This window comes from Felis catus, chromosome D3, assembly GCF_018350175.1.
Source record: "Felis catus isolate Fca126 chromosome D3, F.catus_Fca126_mat1.0, whole genome shotgun sequence".
NCBI lineage: Eukaryota > Metazoa > Chordata > Mammalia > Carnivora > Felidae > Felis > Felis catus.
The window spans coordinates 57819532-57845948 of record NC_058379.1 but is presented as its reverse complement, the minus strand read 5'-3'; the positions used below and the strand labels follow the sequence as shown (position 1 = coordinate 57845948).

General features: G+C 46.4%; 1 protein-coding gene across 18 annotated transcripts in view; it reads right to left on the bottom strand.

The window, feature by feature from the left end:
* Positions 1–26417, bottom strand: part of FHOD3 (formin homology 2 domain containing 3) — a 470560-nt gene that overhangs the window by 30200 nt on the left and 413943 nt on the right. For all 18 annotated transcript variants that reach the window (XM_023241882.2, XM_023241885.2, XM_045041338.1 and 15 more), the window contains 5 exons: positions 18832–18990; positions 8367–8549; positions 6838–6957; positions 5989–6150; positions 1245–1435 (listed from right to left, as the gene is read on the bottom strand). In XM_023241882.2, coding sequence (XP_023097650.2) covers positions 1245–1435; positions 5989–6150; positions 6838–6957; positions 8367–8549; positions 18832–18990 — 815 coding nt within the window. The remainder of the gene's footprint in view (positions 1–1244; positions 1436–5988; positions 6151–6837; positions 6958–8366; positions 8550–18831; positions 18991–26417) is intronic.

Sequence of the window (26417 nt, the reverse complement as noted above, 5' to 3'; positions counted from 1 at the left end):
CCAACTAAGCCACCCAGGCACCCTCTAACATTTGAAGACTACCACCACCTTGTTTGCCTACAACAGCCTGGACCAAGACCCAGGAGGTACAATTCCCAAAGCAGCAAATGGCACAAGCCAGGCAAGAGCTCACATGCAGGCAAGACAATTAGGTTCCTGATGTTCTGGGTGGATTCAAAGAAAAGCTAAAAGATGAAAGAGAGGAAGAGAAAAAAAAGAATAAAAAATAGGAAATGTACAGAGATAAATGAAAATACGGCCGATTTGCTTAAAAAGATAATAAAGTGCTCAGATAGAGGTCTGGGAATGTGCCCAAGGGGCAGGTCTCTGGGAAAGGCCTGCAGTTGAGCTGGCTCCACGGGGCTCTCTTAACAGAACCACAACGAGGCCTGTTTCAGAAGGTCTGTCACCAGAGCACCTGTTCCAGGGAGACCACGGCCTGTAGGTCCACAGGCTCAGTAGGCCCAGGACAGAGCATTCAGACCCTGAAGGCCCAGATGAGAAGCCTACAACCGTACTCTGTGATATCGCAAAGAGAGGAGAGTGGTGGTGCGTGGTTAGAAATGCCCTGGCCCTGGAAGTCAGAAGACCCAGGTTCTGGTCCTGGTGCTGCCTCTGCTCACAGCTGAGACAGCCCTGGACCCCGACCAGCCTCCTCGTAGGCAAGAAAGGCCTGACTCATCCCTGCACATCTTCCAGGCTCCTCTTGACTCCTGTGACCCTAAGGAAGGCTGGTGCAGAGAGTGGCACCCACTGGGGGGCCCAGGCCTCATCCAGGAGGGCGGCAGTGGAGCAGCCATTGGAGAATCAACAAGGGGAGGGTCTTAGAGGGCATGCTGCACGTTATATAGAGAAAGAGCTTTTCGAACGAGTCAGGCTGCCTTGCGATGACACGTGCTGTAGGTACGCAGAACTGTTCAAGCAGCTCCAGGGATAGATACAGGGGTCAGCTTGTCAAGGATCTTATAGATGCAGTTCCTACTCAAATGGGATGTGTGGATCACATGATCTCTAAGATTTCTTCCAACCTCAAAATTCAATGGCATCATATTCTTGGGTGTGTGTGTGTGTGTGTGTGTAAGAAAATTAAATACCCGTGAAACAAACATGTACAAAGGTGTATTTTCTATGTAGCAAGGATTTACAGTACAATTTTTGGAACCTTAACCTTCAGATCTTGGTTTGTAGAATATTTTCAACATGCCATTTTACAGGTGTTTCCATTAGTTCCTTGATCTACTTACCTGTTAATTATTCTTCTATGGACAATCTTTAAAATTATAATTCGCTCTGCACAGTCTTTTAGGAACTCTGACATTCGTTGTTTTAAAACGGGTTTCATTTCATGTTTTGCAATTGCCTTGAGGTGATCCCATGAAGCTTTGCATCTTCTCTCCATCTGACATAAATTATCCTGAAGTTGATCAAAGTCAACCTGAAAATCAGAGGGAGAACATTACAAATGCGCTGAAACAACCAGACATCGACCTGAACCAGGAAAGTGAACTGCCTCCGGGAAGAAACAAACATCAAAACCAAATTTACATGTTGAAATACAAACATATTTATGGCCTAAAAAGTATCTACATGTGTATTTGTCATTATCTTGACATCAGATTATTTAGTGATAAAACTGTTCTCCAAAAGAACCCAATGCAAAGATCGTTCTTCACCCCCCCCCCATATTTGGAAAGAAATCTTAGGAAAGTCTTTGGGAACTGTAAATTAAAACATGATATGAAGGAAGCCTAGTACAAGATGAACTGAGCAGATGTCTCATAAAATTTTTCAGAGGACTCTTGTTCTTCAGAGATGATTTTTCACTTAGGGTTATAGGAATACACCACTCATATCATACATGGATGGTTCTAATATGGTGGGGCCGGCTAAGGGGCAGGCAGCTTCTCTTCCCAGCTGGTCTTTTGTACACTGTGTGACAAATACTATTTATCCACCCATTCATTCATTCATCCCACATCCACGAAGAAAGCGGTATATGTCAGTTCCTATACCAGGCGCTAAGAACACCAAGACAAATGTTGACTGAGACCGAGATGCTGTTCTCAAGGAGGCTTATTGTATAAACAGGTGTACAGACCAAACCCTGAGGATGTGCAGAACCCACCAGGTGTGTGTGTGTGTGTGTGTGTGTGTGTGTGTGTGTGTGTGTGTGTTTGGGAGAGAGAGAGAGATGCACACACAGCTCTTGTTGGCAGCTGGAAGCCATGTGTGCAAAGAACAGATGTGTCATAGCACCCACTATGCTCTTCAAGGAAGCGGGAACAGCTTGGCTTAACGGAGGTTGCCTCAACTCAGGCTTTCTAAAGTGATTCTTTTACTGAATTGCTAGACTAGAAATTACGTGAATTAAAGAGTCATGGAAAAAAATGCATTTGAGGGCATTTAATGGAGAGAGATACAAGACAGGAAACAAACGAGAAGGCTAGGAGGAGAGGCAGAAACAGATAAACCTAGGGAGGAGACCGAGGGCACAGAAGTAGATGCAGAGTGGGAGTTGGTGGGAAAAGGTGAACACAGGGCAAATCAAGGTCAGAAGGAGAAAGCAGATGCCTGGAGGTGAACCACCATTCTCAGATGATGGAGGTCAAGAGATGTGAGTGCCCAGGGCACTTGCGGGAGTGGTCCCGCTCTCCTTGAGACAATGGAAGAGATCAAGTCAAGAAGGGTCAATTCAATGAGGGGATCTTTCACCAGACAGGATAAAGCCTTGCTGAGCACAAGAGATGCCCTGGGGGCCAGGCAAGACATTGCAAGTCCTGGGTTTCTTGGGTGCTGAAGAGCCAAAAACAGAAGGCAAGTTTGGGCAGAGTCCTGGGATTCAGGTAAGCAGGGGATTCATGGGACTTTGAGAAAAATGATTTGCTTGAAACCAAAGGAATTCTGGGTCCAGATTAGATGACAGATTCTGGGTCTTAGTAGAGCTGAGAAAAAAAAATGTATCAGGTGTTCAGCTGAGCGGGGGGGGGGGGGGGGGGGGGGAAAGCAGATTTAGAAAAGGACTAAATAGTTCAAAGAATAAGTCTAGCAAAGGATGACCTGGGACTGACAAGTAATGTCTAGGAGATTTTAAGGCAATTGTAATAGGTCTAACCATAATTCTCTGGATCTGTCCTCATTTGCATCTGGCAGGGCCCGGCTACACAATAAAATGACTTCAGTGCAGCTCAGATCTGCACTGAGCAGCCCTGTGCAGTCTGACCAGGTGACGCTTTAGCCCTTAAGGTGGGGGCAGAAGAAAGAAGCCTATTGCCGACAGGAGCCAGGTGGGAGGCTTGTGAGGAAGTGCCATTTCAGGGTTGGAGCTTAATGCAGCTTCTTTGGAGGGGGGCTGGAAGGCTGCCTCATCTGTCTGGCTGGCTGCCTGCCTGGCCGAAGGCCTGCTAGGACACGCGACCTGAGCCTTCACAATTCCCTCATGAGCTCCGATTCTGCTACTAGCTCCACTTTGCAGGGGAGAAACCGACGCACAGAGAGGTTAAGTAACTTGTGAGAGACCATACAGCTGTAAGCAGTGGAACTGGGATCTGAACCCTCAATCTCTCTGGCTTTCTCTCAGAGTTTCTTCAGTCTAAGTTCTCAACCGGCATGCCTTACGCCTAGATTTGCCCCTTTAAAATTCCACCTCAGAGGGGCACCTGGGTGGCTCAGTCAGTTAAGCGTCTGACCTCAGCTCAGGTCATGATCTTATGGTTCCTGAGTTCGGGCCCCGCGTTGGCCTCTGTGCTGGCAGTTCAGAGCCTGGAGCCTGCTTCAGATTCTGCGTCTGCCTCTCTCTCTGCCCCTCCTCCACTCTCTGTCTCTACAATAAATAAACATTAAAAACAAAATTTTTTTTTTAATTCCACCTCAGTTAGAGAGCTGGACTTGTTGCCTTCTTGGAGAAGGAAGTCCTTGCCAGAAGACCTCTCCTGAGGACTGCTCCATATGGGCCACTTGTGTCTGTAGGAAGACCCGTGAGCTGTGTTCTGAAGCAAAGTCAAACCTTATCAAGTCAGACTGGGATGCTGTGGGACGGCTCAGGGACACAGTCATCCTGCAGACGCCAGGGCAGTCTGCCCCTTGGGGGTTGTAATGCTGAGGCCTGACGTGTGACACCACAGGACAGAGTGAATGCAACTAGGGCTGAGGTTTCTTGAGCCTTATTTTGTACCGGTCCACGTAGAAGGATCCCTCAATGCCCACAAAGGCTTTGGGAGTAAAGGCGGAGTAGCGGTAGATACCCTCTTGCAAGCCACAGAGAGCTGGGTCAATAGTCATCTCTAGTAATTGCCGAAGTTAACAGGTAAAACCTACCTGCACTTTTGGCTTGTGTAGCCATCTTCAGACCAGAATAAGTTATTTAGTTTTTATTTAACTAATCACTAAGCATCCTTTGGGGAAGGCCTGATACTGAGGGGGGCGCTGGGGCAGTCACTGGGGGTCAGCCCGGTATCAGGACTCCTAGGCCAGGGCTACTTAGCTAGAAGCAGGCTCCACCTAGGAGAAGGCCCTGGGAAAGAACAAAGGACCACCTATAAAAAGGGAACCGATTTGATCTGTGTGGGTCCCATAACAAGACCAACATGACCCTAGCCACGCAGCAGACTCTGTCTCAGACAGAGGTGTTCCTAACAAACTGCCTTCTGAGAAGGTGCTCGTGGTGGGTGTCAGAGTAGGGATTGGAGGACCCCTTGTTGAGACACTCAGAGGGGCTTTTTGTCTTGGTTAGGATACTGAAGTAACATTTGTAAACACTTCAGAACAGTGCCTGGCACAGAGTAAACGCAGTAAGGCTGCCTGTGAAGTAAAGGAGTCTGTTCTTAGAAGCCTGTGGTCAGCTGTTGAGGCTGGGAGATCTCCGGCCATGCCTCCTTCTACCTCAAGGCAGGTGCACCATCAGGCCGGCCCAGGATCCCCTGCTCGCTGTACCCGGCAGCTGCCAGCCTGTGGCTCCGGAGGCAGGTGAAGGAGGGTCCCAGCCCCTGGGGCCCCACAGGCCAGTTCTGTGGGAGAAGGCAGAGAGAGGGAGTTCCGTGAAGGAGGCCTCAGCAAAGCCCCCTCCCCATGTGTCCCCTCTTCCCACCACTCTCTCTCTCCTCTTCTTACACTAGAGTCCAGTGTGTCCCAGAGCTAAAGGCTGTCTGCTTTCAGCTCCTCAGCCTGCCCAGGTTGGGTTTCTAGAAGTTTCCTCCACATTGGTCTCTGACTTCTGTTGCCCTATTCAAGCCCCTCCCCATGAGTTTCCTGTTGCTCCCAAGACCCTCACATCTCCCAGTTCTGCTGTGTTTGGGGTTCCTCTGGGGCTGGTCAGCCTCAGTGATGTTCCTGCAAGTGGGGGCAGCTGGGTGCCCAGCTACTGCGACTGTCTTTGTTCTAATAAACACAAGTTCATGAAGCTCTTTAGCTCAGCACTCAATTTAAGAGTCTGCAGCCGAGGGGCCAATGCTCTATACTGTTTACAGCCCTATAAAACGGTTCCCTCTGTGAAAGATCACAGGAATAGCCAATCTGTGTGTGTGGGGGGGGGTGGGGTGGTGGGGGCAGCAGGAGGCCAGGTGTGCCCTGTTTCCTGGCTCCACGTTTCACAGCAGGGTCCCATGGAAGTCTTAGCGGGAGCCAAATTGCATCTTTTTGCTGCCTGAGCTGGGAAGTTCCGAGCAAGCTGGGAAGTTTTAAAGCTTGGGAGAATCCAGGCCTGGTGAGTAACACTGCTCAGCCGTGGATGTAGCAGTCAGGACTGGGAGGGCAGGCTTGCCTCACATACCTCAGTAGGAAAGAATCTGATGGAGAACCAGAGATGGGAAAAGGATCTTAAAAGTCCATTACCAACAGCATGAGACAGGTCATATCCACAAACTCTAGAGCAAGGGTTGCAAGCAGCACTTGGACACTTTTATTTCATAGAGCCTGTGCCCCTCAGAGATGACTGGCAAAGATCTGGCATCTGAGGGAGAGACACGGCCCACTCCTCTGGGCCCACAGACATACCTTGGCTGACCTGGTGACGGCCCCGATCTCCGAGTACAGATCGGAGCTGTCTGGGAAGTTTTCCACCACCATGGTGCACACGTGGTGGAGAAGCGACTGCTTGTGCACGGTGTCCTTGACTTCTGGAACCTTCTCGAGGTAGCTTAACTCAAACGCTTTGGCCTGTTTGGTGAACATTAAATAAAAGACAAGGAGCACAAGTCTGACACAGGCTCTTCGAAAGGCACAAATGGCTGGAATCAATGTCCTGTTGGAGTAGCCTAATATTTAGTTCCTCTGTGACTGGAGCTTCTCAGGCCACATGCTCCATTATCCTTAGCTGATCACACATAGACCAGCCATACTGAGCATGAAATGAGCCTCTAGCCCTTTCCCAGACATAAGCTACACCAGGCCTCTATGCCTAAATCAGAGTGCTGGGAGGCTGGGTCTCTGGCATCTGGGTATCTCAACTTTCCTTCTCTCTTTGCCCTCTACTTTGCTGCTTCCTGACCAAAGATAGGCCATTTTTTTAAAAAAGTTTGTTTTATAATGTATATAAGTACAAACATTCAAGCAATAAGTTCGGGGAAAAAATGGGGGAGGAGGACGAAAGAAACTCTCTCTGATGTCATTTCGAGAGTAGCAATTTTTTTTTCTAAGTTTTCCTGTTTGTACAGCAAGATACAGGCTCAAATAAATAGGCCCTGATAAGTTTAGGACAAAATTCCTTCTAGATTTTCCAGCAATACAAAAGTTAACTTGTTCATCTGTGCTTTGGAGGACCAGAGGTACAACCTCCCTCAGCAAATGAAAGGCAGGAACTTTGTGACAAGGGAGGTAGGAGAATAAGGAATATAAAAGACTTACATTAGTTCCATTTAGAAAGTTCCCAATGGCTAAAAGAGTAGACAGGATAAAGCCCAAGGTTTTATTGTTCTCCAGTTGGTCTATTCCTTCCTTCAGATCCAAAAGTGGTTCTGCCACTTCCTTTCAATTAAAAAAAGTTGGAAGGTGATGATAAAGAACGGACATTTTGGCTTTACTTTGGTTTTGTTTTTTTAACTTTTGTACAAAGTAACCACAGTGGAGTTCTGGGTATAAGGCAATCCCATGTTATGAGCACATGCTCTTAAGTATGGAAGTGCCAACGGGGAGCAGGGAAGTCTAGTCCCCAAAGTCTTCCCAGTGGAGACCAAATGGGTACCTGTGGCTACTTGTGCTGGGGTGACAAATGCTCCATCTTCCGCTGTTCCTGCCCATGTGCCAAGCTCAGGCAGGACCCTTGGACCACACTCCCCTCTCATTCTCTCTTCTGATGATGGTTAACTTCTAGGACCCTCTTCCTTTGCATGTTCCTTCAGCATCTTCCACAGTCTTCCTCTCACCTTTCTCCTTCTAGGCAGATGGCACCAGAAACTGTCCCTCACTGTCCCCTGACCCCTCAGGTCTCCTAACCTCCCCTCTAGGACTCTATGGCTGGTCACTTCTTAGCCTGGGCTACTTTCTAGAAGGCTACCATCCTCACTACTGCCACTGCCTTCCAAACACCCACTCTCAGACTTCCACACTGGTTTTGAGACCATGTCATGCCAAGTCGTCTCAGTCCTACGTCTCTTCATCCCTGCTTGATTCCTGAATGAATCCAAACACCACGGGTTCCCTCCTGAAGCCCCTATGCTCACTGCCACCTATTTTGTCCTCAGCATAAGACCTTGCTGCCTCCTTTGTCAGAGGATGGAGACCACACAGCCTCTCTTCCTATGCTTTCAGTCTATCTCCTTTGGGCATTTCCTCTCAATTACGCTCATTCCAGCTCACCTTCCATCTCTTTCCTCTCTACTGGTTCCTTCTACTCAGCCTGTAAATTTCCCCAGTCCAGATGACACCTGCTCCTTCTGCTTCCTACCCAGATGAGTCTCCCCATGCCTTCACTGGTAAGGCTCTTTCCTTCTGTTCTCCTCCAAACCTCTTGCACTGTTTCATTCTCAACTTCCTACAGAGATACTCTCTCAAAGTGACCCGATGCTGGCTAATCGCCACAGTCAATGACAGTTGAGGTGATTATTATCAGGTGGAAGGATTACAGGTCACTTTCTATATGGGCATTTCTACGTTTTCTAAATTTTCTACACTATATAGAGTCAAACATTGTTTATTTTTTTTTTAACCAGTCATCTGATGCCCTCAAGCAAATGTCTGAGGCTGGTGCCAGGCAGACATTGGAGAATAATGCCTCACCGGCCAGCTGCCAATCCCTTAGTGTAGACACAACCTCATAATTAACTTGCCTTTCAAACCCTCACTTAAGAATGATAGCTCACTGCCTTCACAAATGAAAAACTGACTTTCTCAACACTGGGGATGAGGACTGGCTGCCTCCCTTCCTAAATGCATACCTTTTCTGTCGTTTCATAGTCCATTTTGAATGCCCAGAGGTGAAGCCGAGCGGAGAGCTCGCTGATGGAGGAGAGGGTGAGGAGGAACTGCTCAGCACTGCCCAGTGGCACATCGGGGTTGGCCAGCTGTGCTTCTTGGATTTTCTGCTTCTCCTCTTCGGTGGGAATCATGGTTAGGATTTTCTGGAAAGATGGAATGATATCGTATATTCTTAGCGATGGACCCTCTCCCAGCCCTTTGACATTTCCAAAATCATACTGTAATTTTCCAATCAGGTAGTAAAGAGATTCTGTCATCAATGTTCATATCATTTGTAAGTGGTACATCATTATAAACCAAATACTGTAGAGAAGAAGAGCCCCAGGTAGGGTCAAAATTCACATTCATTTGTTCTAAAATGATCTCTCTCTCTCTCCTTTAACCTCCTATTCCATAAGGAATTTAAACAATTTGCCCTAAATTTTCTGGGTCTTGTATTTGAAGGACATTCTAGACAAGAAAGGGGGGATGGGAGGTGAGAGAATGGTGAAAGAATAAGATGGAAGGTTAGAGAACAGCTCCCTGCTCCCTAGGAAACAGGAAAATTTGTCAAGACAGTATGAGAACTCAGACTGGCTTTTGTACATGGAGCATACTAATATTTAAACTGTATTTCACATTTTATGTAGAAATGAAAACACTTGAAATAATACCAAACTCAAGTCTGGTTGGAGAAAAATGATGATGGTATTTGCAAAACAGCAAAACCTACCTACTAATGAAAAAAATATCTTATGCTTCTTTTTGTTTCTGGTTAAAATTAACAATGGAAGGCAGAGGTGGTAAAAAGTCATCGGAAGGATGATGATTCCTATAGGTTCAAACTCCTCAGTGATTGTGAGAAGTATTTTAAAAGAAGGTAAAAATTCCCATTATATAACATTTCACAAGCAACATTATTAAAGGTAAGGGATCATTATTTTTCTCTCATTTCTCCTTCTCTAGCATTGTGCCACACTTTTTGGTAACTTCTATTCATTCATTAATTCTAAATGGCTTTGGTTGCTGCTCTCCAGTAGCAAGTATCTGGATAGAAGTGGATGGAGCCCTGGTTCTGGGTAAGATAGAGTAGACATACTCTACCCAATCTCACTGAATGCAAGTATACACCCTGGTCCGCATGAATGGAGCAGATATTTGAAGACTCTAAAAAGTATACAGTGGCAGGTGGACTAGGGAAGAAGATCAGAATTGGAAGTTCAACTCAACTGCAATGAGTTGACTCTTTGTCCTCTGGCATTCCCCAGCCTGAGCTCACATAGCCCCAGACCTGGAAGAGGGCATCAGGTACAGACAGAGAGAACTCCAGGGAAATCCTCTAGTGCCCAATTATGGAGTGGGAAAGGGTTTCTTAGTAGTGACACTAGTGGTAGCAGAGGCTGGCAAGACACCTAAAGCTCTGAGGGAGGAAACCTTCCTTTCCAATCAAAGGTGCTGTGGTCCCAAAGGGTGGGACTAAGGGAGTAGACAGGATAAAGACCAAGGTTTTATTGTTCTCCAGTTGGTCTGTTCCATCCTTAAGGTCCCAAAGTGGCTCTGCCACTTCCTTTCAATTAAAAAAAGAATCAAAATAAGATAATAAAGAATGTCCATTTTGGGGGGTGTCTATGTATCTCAAGTCGGTCAAGGGTCGTCCGACTCTTGATTTTGGCTCAGGTTATGATCTCATGGTCTGTGGGATTGAGCCCTGCATCGGGCTCTGTGTTGATGGTGTGGAGCCTGCTTGTGATTCTCTCTCTCCCTCTCTCTCTACCCCTCTCCCGCTCGTGCGTGCTCGTGCATGCTCGTGTGCGCTCATGTGCGTGCTCTCTCGATATAAATAAATTAACTTAAAAAAAAATGTACATTTTGGCTTTACATTGTTCTTTTTAATTTTTGTACAAGGTAAATAACAGGTGGAGTTCTCCTCGGTATAAGGCAGTCCCATGTGATGGGCACATGTCCCTAGGCACGTGTTGTCTTCCCTCTGCTTGACCCCACACACCGGCACAGAAAGTGCATGGCAAAGTGAGGTAACCGAGCCCCAGCTTTCAGCTGGAGAACCAGAAAGGTAAGCCCCCAGGGAACTAGAAAGTACTAGGGACGTAAGGGAAAAATGAAGAGCCTGGCAAAGCAGGTACAAAATATGGTTTAAGAACCTCTGGGGTGATCCCTGAGCTGTTTATGTATGAATCTGACCTTAGACAATGTATCAAAGGCTGTGAAAGCTGATACTGGAATCACAGTCCAAAAAAGGCAGGTCAGAGCCTGTGGCATGAACCCAAGCAACTGGGGGAATAATTTTCTTTTTTTTCCCCCACAAACCAGAATTACCCCAATACAAAAACTAGACAAAGATACTACAATAAAACCACAGACCAACATCCCTGAAGAACTTAGATGCACAAATCTTTAACAAAACTATTTTTAAATATATTAATGTCAATATACTAAGACGTATAAACATTGCTGTATTTTATGAAGTAATATGTTAAAAACAAGAACCACAAGGCTGATTCAGTACAAAAAAAACAAAAACAATCAATGAAAGTAATTGACCAGATCAATGGTCTGAACAAGAAAATTCACATAATAACATCAATTGATGCAGAAACAGTTTTGATAAAATTCAATATACATCCCTAACAAAAACCTCTCAGCAGCCTGGCAATAGAAGGAATCTCCTCCATCTGATAAGTGACATTTGTAAAACACCTACAGCTCATGTCATACTTGATGGTGACAGACTGAATACTTACCCTCTAAGAGAGACATGCAGATAAGAAAGGAAAAAGCAAAACCATTCCTACCACAGAAAGTACTTGCCTATATAGAAAATTGTGAGGAACCTACAAAAATGTATGAAACAGTGAGTTTAACAATGTTGTATGATTAAAGGTTAATACATAAAAATTCCATGTCATTTCTCTATTGACAGTAAACAATTACAAACTGAAAAATTTAAACAAAATACCATTTATAATGAAAGACTTAGGTATAAATCTAACAAATCATGTACAGGATCTGTATGCTAGAAAGTAAAAATGCTGATGAAAGTAATCAAAGACAATCTAATATAAATGGGGAATACCATGTTCACAGAAAGACTCAATATAGTCAAGATATTAACTTTCCCAAAACTGATCTATAACTCTAACTCAATTCCAATAAAAATACCAGCATGAATTTTTTGTGGATATAGACAAGCTGGTTCTAAAAGTTATGTGGCAAGACAGATGAGCCAAACAACAAAAACAATTTTGAAAACAGGTAAGGTCTCCCATACAGGTATAGGAATAAAACAATGTGGCATGGACAACAGGACAAACACATGGGTCAGTGGGAAAATACAGGGAATCCAGAAAGAGAGGATACAAATACAGCCCAGTGATTTTGACCAAGGTACAAAAGCAGCTCAATAGAGAAAAGATAGTATTTTCAACAAATGGTGCTGGAACTGGAATCCATGTGCAAAAAATGTTACATGTAAATTAACTCAAAAGGTTCACAGATGTAAAAGTCAAAGGTAACACTACAAAACTTCTAAGAGGAAGCACAGAAGAGGGGTGCCTCGGTGGCTCAGTCGGTTAAGTATCTGACTTCAGCTCAGGTCACGATCTCATTGTTCATGAGTTTGAGCCCTTCGTCGGGCTCTGTGCTGATGGCTCAGAACCTGGAGCCTGCTTTGGATTCTTTAGAGTCTCCCTCTCTCTCTGTCCCTCCCCGCTTGCACTCTGTCTCTCTTTCTCTCAAAAATAAACATTAAAAACTTTTTTCATTAAAAGAGGAAACATAGAAGAACATGTTTGCGACCCAAATTAGGCCACAAACTCTTAGACACAACACCAAAAGAGACTAGGGTTGAGAAACTGAACTTTATCCAAATTGAAACTTTTTTATCTGTGAAAGACACTGAAAAGAAAGACAAATTATAGTTCCTCAAAAGGTTATGATTTATCATGCTGCCCAGCAATTCCATTTGGAGGTATTTACCCTAGAAAAATGAAAACTGAAGTTCACATAAAAACCTGTACGTGACTATCTGTAGCAGTCTTATTCACACTTGCCGAAAACCAGACCAGGCTACATAATCCTTCAACAGACACATAGACAAACCGCGGCACATCCCTGCAATGCTACGGTGCTCAGCAATAAAAAGGGACCAGCTATAGATACATACCACAACTTGGATGAATCTCAAAAGTGCCCATCATGCTGAGTGAAAGAAGTCAGTCTTACGCTATACTGCGTGGTTCCAAAAAGAATTTTTTGTCTTTCTCAAAAAGACAAAACCATAGTCATGGCAAGAGATCAGTGGTTTCCAGGGGGCTACAGGTAGGTGAAGGGCTTGACTAGAAAGAGCTAGCATAAGACCTTTTCTGGGACATAGGACTGTTGTGAATCCTGACTGCCATGGTCACTGCTCATGAACTTACAGATTTTACAACTCACAGAACTAACTGGACACCAAAACAGGTCAGTTTTCCTCTATAGTAACACACACACAAAAGCTAAAAATAAAATTAAAAACAGGACAAGACAGCAGAATCCACAAACACGCAGATGTGCGCACGATGTATCCGAGTGTGGTGGTTGGCATCCTGGGTCTGATAAGAGAGTCCTCAGGATGGTCATCTCTGGAGTTTCTTAGAAGGTAGAGAGGCCAAACTACACTCAGCTGTGTCTTCTGTGCATTAGTCGCAGTGAGGATGCAGAAGGGAGCCTAGAAGCCTCCTCTTCCAATATTCCCTTCATCGTGGCCCCGACACAGACTGAGTGGGTGGAACGTAGGCATCAGGGCACTTATTCAGCAACAATGCTCTTTGCTCCCACCTGTCCACACAGATGGTTTAAAAAAAAAAAATAACCCAAACAATGCAGGCAGATGTCACCGCTTTAAAAACATTCAGGATCTGAATTTAACCAGCCTTCAAAACAAAAACTAAAATTTGCGTTCTCATTTTCTTACTGAAGCATGCACAAGAACTCCAGAACAAAAAATTGCCAACACTTTTCCTCCTTCCTCAGAAGGCATTTTCCGGCAATGATTTTAGTTGCTTCTTTCCTTTGGGAAAGTAATCAAACACTCTCACTTTTGTTTTGTACTTCTCTGGCTAATTTAAACCATTTGCTCACCGCTGCAGATTTATGAGGTTGCCAGCTGCCGGTTTATTTCACTTTATTTTTTACACATCCCTGGCAATAAAAATAGCCATAAGACAGTGGAAGGGCAGGTCAAACCCACCTTCTAGGAGCTGATGGCTTTCTTCCATGAGCAGATGCTAAGGGGATGAGCACAAAGAGGTACCTTTAATTTGCTCTTCTACCATGTGGGTGAATTTACTGATGATTTTACGGTCACCGTTTGGTTTCCCAGGGAAAAAGACATCAAACAAAACTACTACGTAATAATCCCAGCGTTTGTTTTCTTTTTGTGCTTTCTCCCAGACAGTATCCTGCCAGCACCGCTTGAAGTATACTTGCTTTGCTATCTGAAAACCAGATTTCAGAGAAAAATGGAGAAGTCTCATTTTTTTATGAACCCAAATGCTTTGGTGTTTGGCCATCTCATTCACCTGCAGATAAGACTATAACAAGGAATTATTTTGCCCTGTGAGTTTTGAACAGAACCCTGGCCCCAGCTGTGGATGAGAATCCAGCCCAGGGATTTTGGTGACAATCACAGAAAGGTGGAGCACTTCGAGCTGAGGCTGGTTTGTGCACAACTTGCATAATCTCCTGAGACCATGGCTTTCTATTCATGTCCTTATTCTTATGCAGGGATTTTTTTTTCCCCCTTTACTTCTCAAGGCGTCTTGATTGTATTTTCTTTCATTCTTAGGACTACTCAGTGAAGCATGTGGGGCAGAAAATATTGCATCAACTCTGCAGAGGAAGTGAGGTGCCTGAGGCTACGTTGGATCAACCAAGACAGAGCTGGAGGACCACCAAGGGGCTGCTCCTACTTTTCCAGCACCGTCTCTGCAATTCAGGGCTTTTCAACCAAAAATGCAAAACCACCAGGGTTTGGGTGGCTCAGGCGCCCAGCTGCAGGGATATTCCGGTTCCCTGGCACTGGTGATCGACCGTGGCTCCCGGGCTCAGGTTTGTCTGTGTGTCTGGCACGCACTTGGACAGGGACTGAACAGCACGAACTGTCTGAAAAGGTGCTATCATTCTGTATATGCAGCCAAAGGGACTGTTTCTTTCTTTCTGTTTAATGTTTATTTATTTTTGAGAGACACGGAGAAAGCATGAGTGGGGGAGGGGCAGAGAGAGAGGGAGAGAGAGAATCCCAAGCAGGCTCTGTTCTACCAGTGCAGAGCCCAACGCGGGGCTCAATCTCCCAAAGTCCAAGATACTTGTCCTGAGCAGAAATCAAGAGTCGGAAGCTCGAGTCGGATGCTCAACTGACTGAGGCACCCAGGCGCCCCAGGGACTTTCTGTTTCTAGGATGCTGGCGGGCCTGGCAGCCAAAACGAGCCACGGTAAGTATCACTTGGGACCATCCAGTCATGCTACCCTCTGTAGACACAGACCGTATAGAAATTAGGAAACCACAAGAAAAAAGGAAACCCCTTCATACTTCCATTTGTGATAACCTGATGACATTTTTACTTGGAAAAATATCATTAATACTACTTAGAGATGGCCCCCAAAATGTGTTCTCAAGTTTAATACTCTTATGAAAAATTACTTCCTTAATGAAGTTAGTCAACCGCTCCCTCAGGTTTCCGTGGCACAGCCGGATACATATCACTGGGTTGCTAAGCAAAGCCACAGGATGTAATTTAATACATCCTAATCGCATTTGGTACCCAGAGGTTTCAAATGGCCCTATTAAGCCGTGGTGCCAGGCTACCGTGCCTGTGTCCAAGAGGCAGACAGTTTGTTTGGCGAAACGCCCTTTGGGCACAAGCTCGAAATCTTATTAGTAAAGATCTGTAAATACACAACAGCCATCACTTCTCAGTCCTGACTTAGCTCCTAAACAACAAGCCCAGAAAGTAAGCTCTGGCTAATGGTCCAGGACATGGATCTAGAGTATCTAGGCCTCTCAGGTCCTGGAGATCAGTGGCCAGACATGGCAGGTGACAGATGAGTGTGTCTGGTTTCCACTGGAAACTCTTCGGCATGGCTGATAAGAAGTGAAAAATACGCACGGGCAGCCTTCAGATGAGACATTGTCCATTAGGGTGAGGTTTGCCTCCAGGGGATGTCTGACAAAGTCTGGGGACATTTTTGGTTGTCGCTGGGGTGGTATCACTGGGTGGGTGGAGGCCAGGGATGCTGCTACCCGTCCTACAAGGGAGGGGACACCCCCACAATAAAGAACCGCCCCAGCCAGAATGTCAGTAGTGACAGGGCTGAGAAATGCTGTTTAGATAAAAACTGGTAAAAAAAAAAAAAAAAAAAAAAAAAAATGCGCAAGTCCATTTGCTGTTGTGACTCAGGATGCCTTTAATGAGCTCGCACAGCACACTGAACTCTCAGGCAGGGTCAGCAGTGATTTCGACGGCTGTGCCCTCCCACAGAAAACCATTCCACACATCAGCCACTTCTGGGGCCACGCCACAGGTGGCGCTGTCGGGGGGCCTGTGCTCCTCCGGGGGGCTCCTCATGACCTTTCAGATTCCTTCTTGTTCTTTCTGTCGCACGAGTCCCGGCACAGAATACACTCCATCCCCAAGGCTCAGGGTCTACACTTCAGACTCAGACTTCATACTGGCTTGTGGAAGCCAGGCACAGACTGAGACTGGGACTCTCTCCTCATCTTGAAGGTGGGGAACAAAATAGCCGTACCTCCTGAGAATCTGCATAGAGCACCCGGCTTGCGCCCGGGCCCACAGGAAGAAAGCTACAGAAGTCAGGTTTAGCGCTGTGGTGGTGTTCCTGTACGATCAGCACTACTGTTGTTATCATTATTCCTGTCTGGATCGAAAAGATATTCAACGGGGCACCTGGGTGGCTCGTTGGTTAAGCGTCTGACTTTGGCCTGGGTCCTGATCTTACAGCTGGGGAGTTCGAGCCCTACATTGGGCTCCACACTGACAACGCACAGCCTGCTTTGGATCCTTTGTCTCACTCTGTCCCCCTCTCTTTCTCTCTCTCTCAAAAATAAATAAACGTTAAAAAAAAAAAAAAAACAAACCAGGTACTCATCTGGAAAATAGGAAAAAAAAAAAGTGATTTGAGTTATTCTAAAATCTCAGTAACTTATTGTATCTGAAACTTTCCCTACCCAAGGAGAGCTACATTTCAGGAAAGAAAAAGGCAAAACCCAAAGGAATCAATCTCTCCTGATGGACTTTCAAGTTCTCATGACAAGAAGGGGAAATATTTTTAAAAGGGGAAGCTGTCATTTTTTCCTTCGATCAGCCTGGCTCTGGCTGCATTTGAAGCCTCTCTTTGTATGAATCTGAAGCTTTTGCAATCGCCGAAAGACACTGTTAAGTAAATAGGACGGCTGGAATGTGTGCGAGGGCCCACCATGCAGTTTGTTCTAGATGAAAGACACGTTGTACTTGGTTCATCCAGGCTGGCAGCCCCCATCTGCCTGGGGGCCAGTCAATGCCCTTCTCCTCTCTTACTTCTCCAGGGGCCCCAGAGAGGGGCAGCCTCACACTGAGGCCTGGCCTGCCTCCTTCTCACCGTCCAGTAGCTGCCTCAGTGTCCCTCTCTGTATTTGCCTGCTGTCACCTGCTCTCTCTCCTTTATACCCCTGCCTCAGTGGGCCACATGCCCTCACTCCGTGGCTGCGAACCTAGATACATTCACCTGCTCTGCTTCCTCGCCTGACTCCAGGGCTCCCGGATCCACTTTCTCTGCAGCCAGAGGCAAATGCAGGCCACATCTGAGATCCGGCTCCTGGAACACATCATGTGTCTGTTTCTCAGAGTAGAGCTGCTTAGGCCTTGTACTGGTTTCCTAGAGTTGCCATCAAAATACTATAAACTGGGTAGTTGAAAACAACAGAATTCTCTCGGTCTGAGACTACAAATCTGACATCAAGGTGTCAGCAGGGCAATGTTCTCTCTGAAGGCCCTGGGGGTGGGGGGCGGCAGAATTCTTCCTCATCCCTTCCTAGTTTCTGGTAGTTGCAGGTGGCCCTTAGTGTCGTCCCTTGGCTTGTAAACATCACTCCAATCTCTGCCTCAGTCATCACACAGCAGTCTGTTCTGTGTGTGTCCTTGTGTGTTCTCAGTCTTCACAGAATGGCATTCCCCTCTCTGTGTCTCTGTCTAAACTTCCCTCTTCTTATAAGGACATCAGTCACTGGAGTAGGGCCCACCCTAATTGAATATGACTGTATCTCAATTACGTCTGCCAAGACCCTACTTCCAAATAAGGTCACATTCTGAGTTTGTGGGTGGATGTAGATTTTGAAGGGATACTACTAACCCAATATAAGCCTCTAGGAGCACAGTTTTTCCTGAGGGGCCTCGTCTTTCCAAAGTACAGAAGCACGCCTGGCCTGCTGGGTTCAGACCCACTTGGCCCCAAGGGCTCCACTGCTCCTTCCCACACTTGGGGCCATGGGTGAGCCTGGCAGCTTGGCCCGGGCCCTTCCTCACTGTCAGGGGCTCACCCTCCCTCTTCAGCCAGCCTTCACTGGTCCCGTCCACTCTCCAGTGCCTCAGATAAGGCTGTGCACCCATGAATCCAACTATGGGAAGGCTTTAAAGGGATCCAGGGCCCCTTGCCACTAGGAGGATGGTGAGAGTGTCACCTAACACCACAACGCAACACCCTCACATCCCCACGGTGACCCAGTCCGGGGGTCCCAGGCTCTGTCGCCCATCTGGCGGAACCTGCGTGCCGGGTCCCTCGCTCCCCTCACGTGTTCTCCATGATTAGAATAGGAGCTTTAACTTGCTGCAAAGTCATAGCAGCCCATGGTGGAGGCAGCACGGGGCCTGGCTGAAGAGCACTGAGCCCAGCAGACCACGCAGTCACAGCAAGCGACCCTTCTCCCTCCACTGCTGCCATTCAGATCAACACCTGCTCAAGGGCGGGTGGCATGGGTTCTTCAGTGTGTCACACAAAACCTATCTCTTCACGTCCCAACGAGCACCGAGAGTGAAAGAGAGCCATTCGCGTGGGTGGGAGCACACAACGAAATCCCTGCCTGTGAAACTGTTCATTAAGCTTGTTTGGTTGGAAAGGTTATTCTTCTGTGCTGAGGTAGGCGAGCACGGTCAGAAAGCAGGCAGTAAATGAACCAGACAGTGAGGATCACTGAACTTCATAGGCCAAGCGGGGCTTCCCCCCACAACCCAGAAGTTAAAAAAAAAAAATGTGCGAATTATTAACATTATTCAGAGTTTGGCTGAAACAGAAAAATGGCAAGGCACCCTGCGGAGAAAGTCATATTGGACACAGTAATGCTTTACATATGGGACATGTTAACAGAGCACAAATAATGCTTGAGAGAGCTTCTCTTACCTCAATTCCTTCTTTGTTTAAGGCGTATTCATCGAAATTCAAAATGGCTATCTTAATCGTCCTCGGGGGGGGCAGCACTGTCAGACCGATATTAATAGCATTGCTCCTCTTGGGGTCCAGGACGATGACCTCCTGCCTTTTTCCATCTGCAGCAGTTTTCTTGGTGATAAAATAAGGAGAATCCAAGATTAATGCATCATCTTTGGTCCTTTCTGTGTTTCATTATTAAAAGCAAACTCACTACTTATTTAGAGATGAAAACAAATGGCCCTGATTCAGCTCAGGACTGGCTACTGCTCAGCACAGAAGAAAGAGATCAGGGATTAGCTCTGAGAAGCCGCCAAGCATGGGTCAGCAATGGAACTTCACGAGTCAGACACATTACAAAATAAAATTGATTTTCCTTCAATTGGGAAAAATGTGATATTTGGCAAGGAAAAAAAAAAACCCTGTTTTTTTCCATAGAGGCAGTGGAAACAGAACTAAAACCTCTCAAAGTTCCCTTCCTGCAGGCTGCAAGGTGTCGGAATGTGCCTTGGTTGGCCTCAGTGCACATGGTATGTGCCGAGAAGACAGGAGTGGTGAGGAGAATCCGGCGTCGCTGGCCTGCCAGCCCCCCTGCATCCCTGGCCACACTGTCTCAGGGAATCCCCTCACCATTTAAACATCCTGTGCTCCTCATAATGGAGCACCTGCCACACTTAGACATCTGGGTGGCTGCCCATTGGGCAGCTGAGGGGGCGCCTTCTGAGGAAGGGAAGCAAAAGGGAACCTGCTCAACAAGAATGAGGGATGAATGGGCACAGAGGCCAAAGAGGGAGACAGGGGACAAGAAGCGTCCAGGTGTCCTCAAAGAGCCCTAGTGAGTCTGGCTTCCCTGCTGACCTGGGTGCTCCTTGGGGGCAGGTTCTGGGCTGACACATGACTTGGTAGAGCCTACCAAGTATGGGACTTGATAAGCCAACATGTGTCCAGAGTCGAGATGACAAAGCCCCCACCCTTCAGCTCTCAGGGAGTTAAGGGCAGGTGGCAACGGAGGAGAGGGGAGGAGTTCTGGCTCAGCCGGCACCCTGTGTGCCCTCAGATTCCTCCCCTGGGACAAACAGAGCTGGAAGGATGACCATTTTCACCTATGTAACAAGCCCAGGCCCAGGTTGATAATGATGAGCAAGGCACAAGGGATGTCCAGAAGGAAAAGACACATTCAGCACGGTGATGGGTGTGCTCCCCATGGGCAAGGGCTCAGTGGCGGGGTGGTGGAAGAGGTCAGGCTCCGAAGGAGTTGACGTTGACCTGGGCCCTAGGGAATGTCTAGGGGAGAGCCTGGAGTTGGGGAGTGAAAATAAGGAGATAAGAAGTGGCTTTGTCTAGCTTGCTGGAAACTGCCAGGGATGAAGCAGGAGGTTTGGGGGCCATATGCAGGGACCTCAGGAACCAGCTGCTCCGATTCTGCTGCACACAGGCCCCAGCCGAGTGGCTGATGCTGCTGTCAGTCTCTTGCACTGAGGCCCTCCCTACTGGCTGGGCCTTCGAACAGCTGAGCTTTCTGGAGAAGCTGGCCTGCTTTAACACTGAAGGCTGCAAGCTGGCAAGGAGAAATGGACTGTGGTTCCTTAAGCCCTACTAAGCCCTTCCAAACTCAATTGCTAAAATTCTATTTTAAGTCTTTAAATATGCATTTGGGAATAAATTAAAATTTCCTCATGAAGACAATAACTGAAAGCATCCCCAGCTGTTTTGCAGCCTGGTGGCCAGGAGGAACAATTCTTGTGGGTGTGATCAGGTTTGAATGCCCAGGGACATGTGGCCTAGAAGCATTCCACTCTGCAGGGCGAGCTTATCTGCTGTGTATTTAATCAAGCAAGCTTATTAGGAGCCCCTGATATTCAGCTTTTAAATCTAACATATTATTTTGTGTGTGGAAAGCTAAGAAGGAATGAGAAAAGGCTTGGCAAAATGCTGAAGGCAGGCAACAAAGAGGGATGCCAGGACACGAGGCCTGAAGATGCTTCAGTAGACATCCTGTGAGCATAAGGAGGGCAGCATGGATGGCAGAAGGAGCCTGGGACCTGGCACAGGAGAGGCAACTACCCATAGTCAGGCTCCAATACAGGAGACATTTCCTGGAAGGCAGGGATTCCCTGGGAATCATTAGCTCTTAGGCCCTCATCTATATAGGCCCTCTTTACTCCAAGAGCCTGGAAAGATGCCTGAGCAGACTCAGCCCAATCTAGCCTTTGTGCAAATGAGAAAAAGATGCCTTCTCTGGGGAGACACAGCCCCATGGCAGCCTGCACAGCACACAGCCTGCACACACCTATGTGATGGCTCTGAGCCGGGCATGTCCTTGTCTCCATTCCCAACAGCATTCAGTTTATACCAGTGAACACACCCACATACTCTCCTACAAGTCAGGAAGAAGCAAGCCGCTGAGCATCCTGAAGTAACAGGGACAGCTGTCCCCAAAGGTGACTCCATGTGTTTTCAGAGCACTTTGACCCACTTGGTAAGGGAAAGAATAAGAATTAAGGTAATATCTGAAATTGAATTGTTCAATCTCTGGATTTTATCCAAAAGGTGTTTTAAATGCTGTTCCTCATCATTAACACAGACTCCACTAGAGGCCACTGAGCACCCAAGTGCCCTGGCGTCCGTTCTGCCCAAGATGAAGGAGGAGATCATGTGGGGATGGCCGACTCTCTCCTTCCCTTCCACGATAACCTAGAGCAGTACCTGCAATAAGCCAAAGTTTTCTGTGCCCAGGAGCACACGCCCATGTCTCAGGATTAGCAGTCATCAAATTCGATCCATTTTAATTGTCATTCTGTGATCAAAGTCCCAGCTCAGCAAGTCTGATCTTTACTATGTCCTTCACATGATCCTGCGACACTGTTTGCAGGGCCCTATGTCTTAGAGCAGGGCCCTATGGGTTCTACAGAGTAGACCCCATCCCAGGAAGCTGATCACTAGGTGAATCTGGGGCTGCAGGGAATGGTCACAGCCTTCTCCCCAAGCATTGGTAATTACTAATAACCACTTAAATTGACCATCTCCTCTATGCTTCTCAAAAAATCCTGCAACTCTATGGTCTTGGATGCTGCCTATTTGAAGCCTCTTCCTGGAGGGGCACACTTCTGTCTTCTTGGAGGCTAGACCTTCAGTCTTCTTGCACAGCTTGGGAGAAAGGAGCTGAATTGCCTTAGTGACCTCCTTCCTGACCCTTATCCAAGGTCTCTGCTTGCCTTTATAGCATCTCTTTCCATGGAGGGTAACCTCTTCTCTCGCCAGTTTGGACCTTACACCGCCTCCCCTCTCCCTACAATCTTCTTGGCTGAATCAGAAACAAAAACAAACAAAAGCCCTACATGGCATACAAGACTGAAGCATTTCCCCAGAGACAGTATTTCTGGAAAGGCAACTGTTGGCACACTAGAGGATCCCTGAAAGTTGGGGCTTCAAAGGTGATGCTATTCTATATGCTGGGCATTACTGCCTGGTTCTGGTCAAGAGTTCAGCTTAACCAGGTTTTCTGGAAGCAAAACAGAGCCTGGCTTCTTCCCAGGGTGCCCCATACCCCTTAAACAAGTTCCTTTTCCCCTGAACACTTATGGACATATTTGGAAAAATGGCATGTACAGAGACAGATCCACAGTGGTTTCCCCCACACTACCTTACTACCACTCTTTTGCTGGGGCAACTATCTCATGCCAGAGTCCAGTGTTCCCATTTCACTTTCAGCCAAGTCCTAATCTAACATGCTATGCCCAGAGCCTGGGCCCAAGGGAGCCTCTTTCTAGCAAGCCTTTCTTCCCTGATGGTTCTCGAGACTCACTGAGGTGGAGGACCAAACTTTGGCTGATTGACCTTTTTATCAAAAAATAGCAGAAACAAAATGGAATCCAAGGATCACAGGGACAGACTCGGGAGCCCTGAAAGTTAACTTCAGCTGGGATGTGACCATTCATGGCTGTGTGACTTTGGCAAGTCACTGGACCTCTCTGTGCTTCAGTTTCCTCTCTGGCACATATCTTGCAAGGTTTGCTGTGAGAACGAAATGCGACCATGGATGTAAAGCAGCAAGAACAATGCCTGGATCACGGTAGGCACTACAGAGGTATTTGCTAGAACTATCAGAATAGCATTACTGGAGAGTGTTATGCTAAGTGAAATAAGTCATACAGAGAAAGACAGATACCATATGTTTTCACTCCTATGTGGATCCTGAGAAACTTAACAGAAGACCATGGGGGAGGGGAAGGAAAAAAAAAAAAGGTTAGAGAGGGAGCCAAAACGTAAGAGACTCTTAAAAACTGAGAATAAACTGAGGGTTGATGGGGGGTGGGAGGGTGGGTGATGGGTCCTGGGGAGGGCACCTGTTGGGATGAGCACTGGCTGTTGTATGGAAACCAATTTGACAATAAATTTCATAAAAAAAAAAAAGAATAGCATTACTGGAATTAATACATGTAAAGCACTTATGACAATGCTTGGAACATATTACTTTCTAAAAATTAGTTCTTAGCTATTTCACCAATGACTCCTTTTTATCATTTCTGTTCAACTGACATTTTAAAAATACATGGTCTACCAGTATATATTTTTCATGACTAATGTGTCTACCACATTTGCTGATCAAAGACATCTACATAAATAAGAAGGTCAGATCAGATCAGTGTCCTTACCCTGGAGAGTGATAATTCCAGAGGAAAGTAGAGAGACTCAATATTCAATTTAGCCTATAAAGCTCTTGCCATGGATACGGACAACTCTCAAGGGGCTTTCTAAATGACTGAAAATAGCTCATGGGTGCTTATTAGAGTCTGCACAGACCTCCAGGCACATGGAATCCCCGAAAATGAGCATTCCTTGAATGGTACTAAAGATCTCGCAAAAAAGAATGTAGAGAACACCTTGGTTTCTGTTTTTAACAAAGAGAATATCATGGTGATTTCCACAGGCTAAATTCCCTTCTGAGGCTAACAGACTGGTCTCTAGGACTAATTGAAAGGAGCATTCTGGAGAAACAACAGGAGATTCTCCTTTTCCAGGAGACATGACTGCTTCCATGACTGATGGCAGATGGGTCAACATTAAGTGACTCATTATCACTAGATAGGAGAAACTCAGCATTATGTATCTGAGAAGAAAACAGGACTGATCAATCTCCTGACACTTTCTGAAGGAAAACCAGAAAATGTAGTTTATTTAGATAAAAGCACAATGGTGAATGCACAAGAGAATCTTCAGTGGTACTTCTAAACATCAGTGATGCCTGGGCATCATCCTCAGAGATTCTGATCTCCTTGGTCTGGAGCAGGGCACAGGGATCATAGATGTTAAATGATCTCTCATGCATCTAGAGAGACTGATTTAGACTTTTTGAAAGTCTAAAGGCTTTTGAGACAGGACTGCTGAGTAGAAAGTTGTCCTTTAAAGAGGAATGCAATTTAAAAACAGGAAACAAAAGGGAGGGATAAGAGAACATTTCTTAAAATAGAAAACAGTAACAGGGTCCCCTATCCATTCAAAGACACAATAAGGACTGGCCCTGCCATTTTTATGAATGATGTAGGATCAAGTCCCCACAGCTACAGACAATGCAGGGAGTTTTTCTTGATGTTAAAACGACCCTGACACACCCAACAAATGCCGAGCTCATCCCAGTACCGGGAGCTAAGCTGTCGATGACGGAGAAACAGTTTTTCCAGATTCAGGGGTAAACCAGCTTGCAAGGCTCTGGGGTTGGGTGCAGCTGACTGCTGAAGGCAGGGCCACACATCCTGCCACAGCTAACTCCATGCAACCACATCATGGGTGCGGTTCTTGGAAATAAGACAGAAAACCTGGATCCATGTCTCTACACAGCCCTGGGGCTTCTGCCCGTGGCACATGCATAAGGAGGTCCAAGGTCCAGAGAAGGACCACAGTGAAGGCGGAAACTTCCCCATGAGGGGACAGTATGAAATGAGAAGCACACGTGGAGGCATGCCATCTGGGCAGGTAAAAGGGCTTGCTTTCCAGTGTGTTCATCCTGCCCTGAAGAATCACCCCCTTCGACTTTTTAAAGACTGATTTTACTAGAAACAAAGGAGACAACATTTAAAGAATGGATATTCAGTATACAGAACTTGCCACCCCAGAGGGTGCTGTGACCGAACACGGAAACTGAACTAAGGATGTGATTTAGTCAACAAATACCCCTCAGCTGGAGAGCACTCCCATGAAATGCACGACCTCTCAAAATGCTTCTCAGCATCGCAGTCACAGACCCTGGGTCTGGCTCAGCAGGGCACTGGCTTTGCAATGATAAATCACTCCTCCTCACTCTCCACTAACTGCCAAGAGAGTGACGCCACTGGATATTTTCAAAACTGCCTGTTGAGAAAGTGACAATGACAATGAGACCACAATACAGATGTCATAAAGATGTGACAACTGTGGAATATTCCTAAGTCCTTGTAACAAGGGAGACTGATACACATGGGCAAGCATTAAGGCAACAGCGACATCACCCAACTATGTTTGCATAAAGGCTGACAAACCTGTAGCTAGGAATAGAGTTTCTGAGGAACTTGGCAGAATAGGCTTGCCTTATCATGAAGCTTAGGGAAAAAAAGCATTCATTTCCCAGTTCTTCTGCAGCAGTCTTCCACAGCTGAGGCCGGCTGCGACACAGCTGCCTCACTGATGGTAATGGAGTATGTCTAGTACCCTAACCAGAAGACCTCTGAGAGAGAAAGGGAGTGCTCTACATACATGCCGGGGCGACAGGCATACACCCGGGCCAACCTGGACACATTAGATGTATGGTCACCCCACTGAAGTCCCAAAGTTGGGTTTTCAACTTCCATATGATAGAATTCAGGTTTTTCTGAGGGTGATGTTAAATAAAATAACATTTCAGTATATCCTGAACTTGAGTATAGGGTAGGAAAACTTGACTCCCTTCTTGGGAGAATAAAATGGATTGGGGGATGGGGGAGTCAACGTGGAACACGGTGGTGAAGGGATCAATGCCTCCCTCCTTGGTGCCTCATTTATCACTTTAAATCAATGGTGCGCGACTTTGGTTGAATCCCTGAGGTGCTTTTAAAAATAACCCAGGCTGGGGCTCACCCCAGACCAAATAATTTCATCATTCTTTGAATTTTCTTAAAAAGTCACTGTGAATAGCTTCTGATATGTTTTGAAATGTCAGAGTAAATAAAGTTGAAAAAAATTCTCCAAACCCATTTTGGAATCCCCTCCCCATGATAAACTTAATGAGCCCAGGGGAGGAAGACAGCATTGAGCCCTCAAAGGGGAGACCAAGTCCCTTTCTTCCTTCCAGTTTTCTCTTCCAGTCCACACCTGTCTTGTGTACTGTCTGTAACTTAGGACATAAAACTGCCTTTTGGGAGCAGGAGGGACTTTGCTGCTCTTGATTAGGCACATAGGATGAAGGCCACTTCCTGGGGCTCCTCAGGATGATATGAAGTCCATGAGGGTACATCCCCATACCTCCAGGGGCTTTCTGCCCTGACATCATTCTCTGGGGTCACTCCTGTGATCTTCTATGTGATTCACCACATCTCAGACCAGCAGTA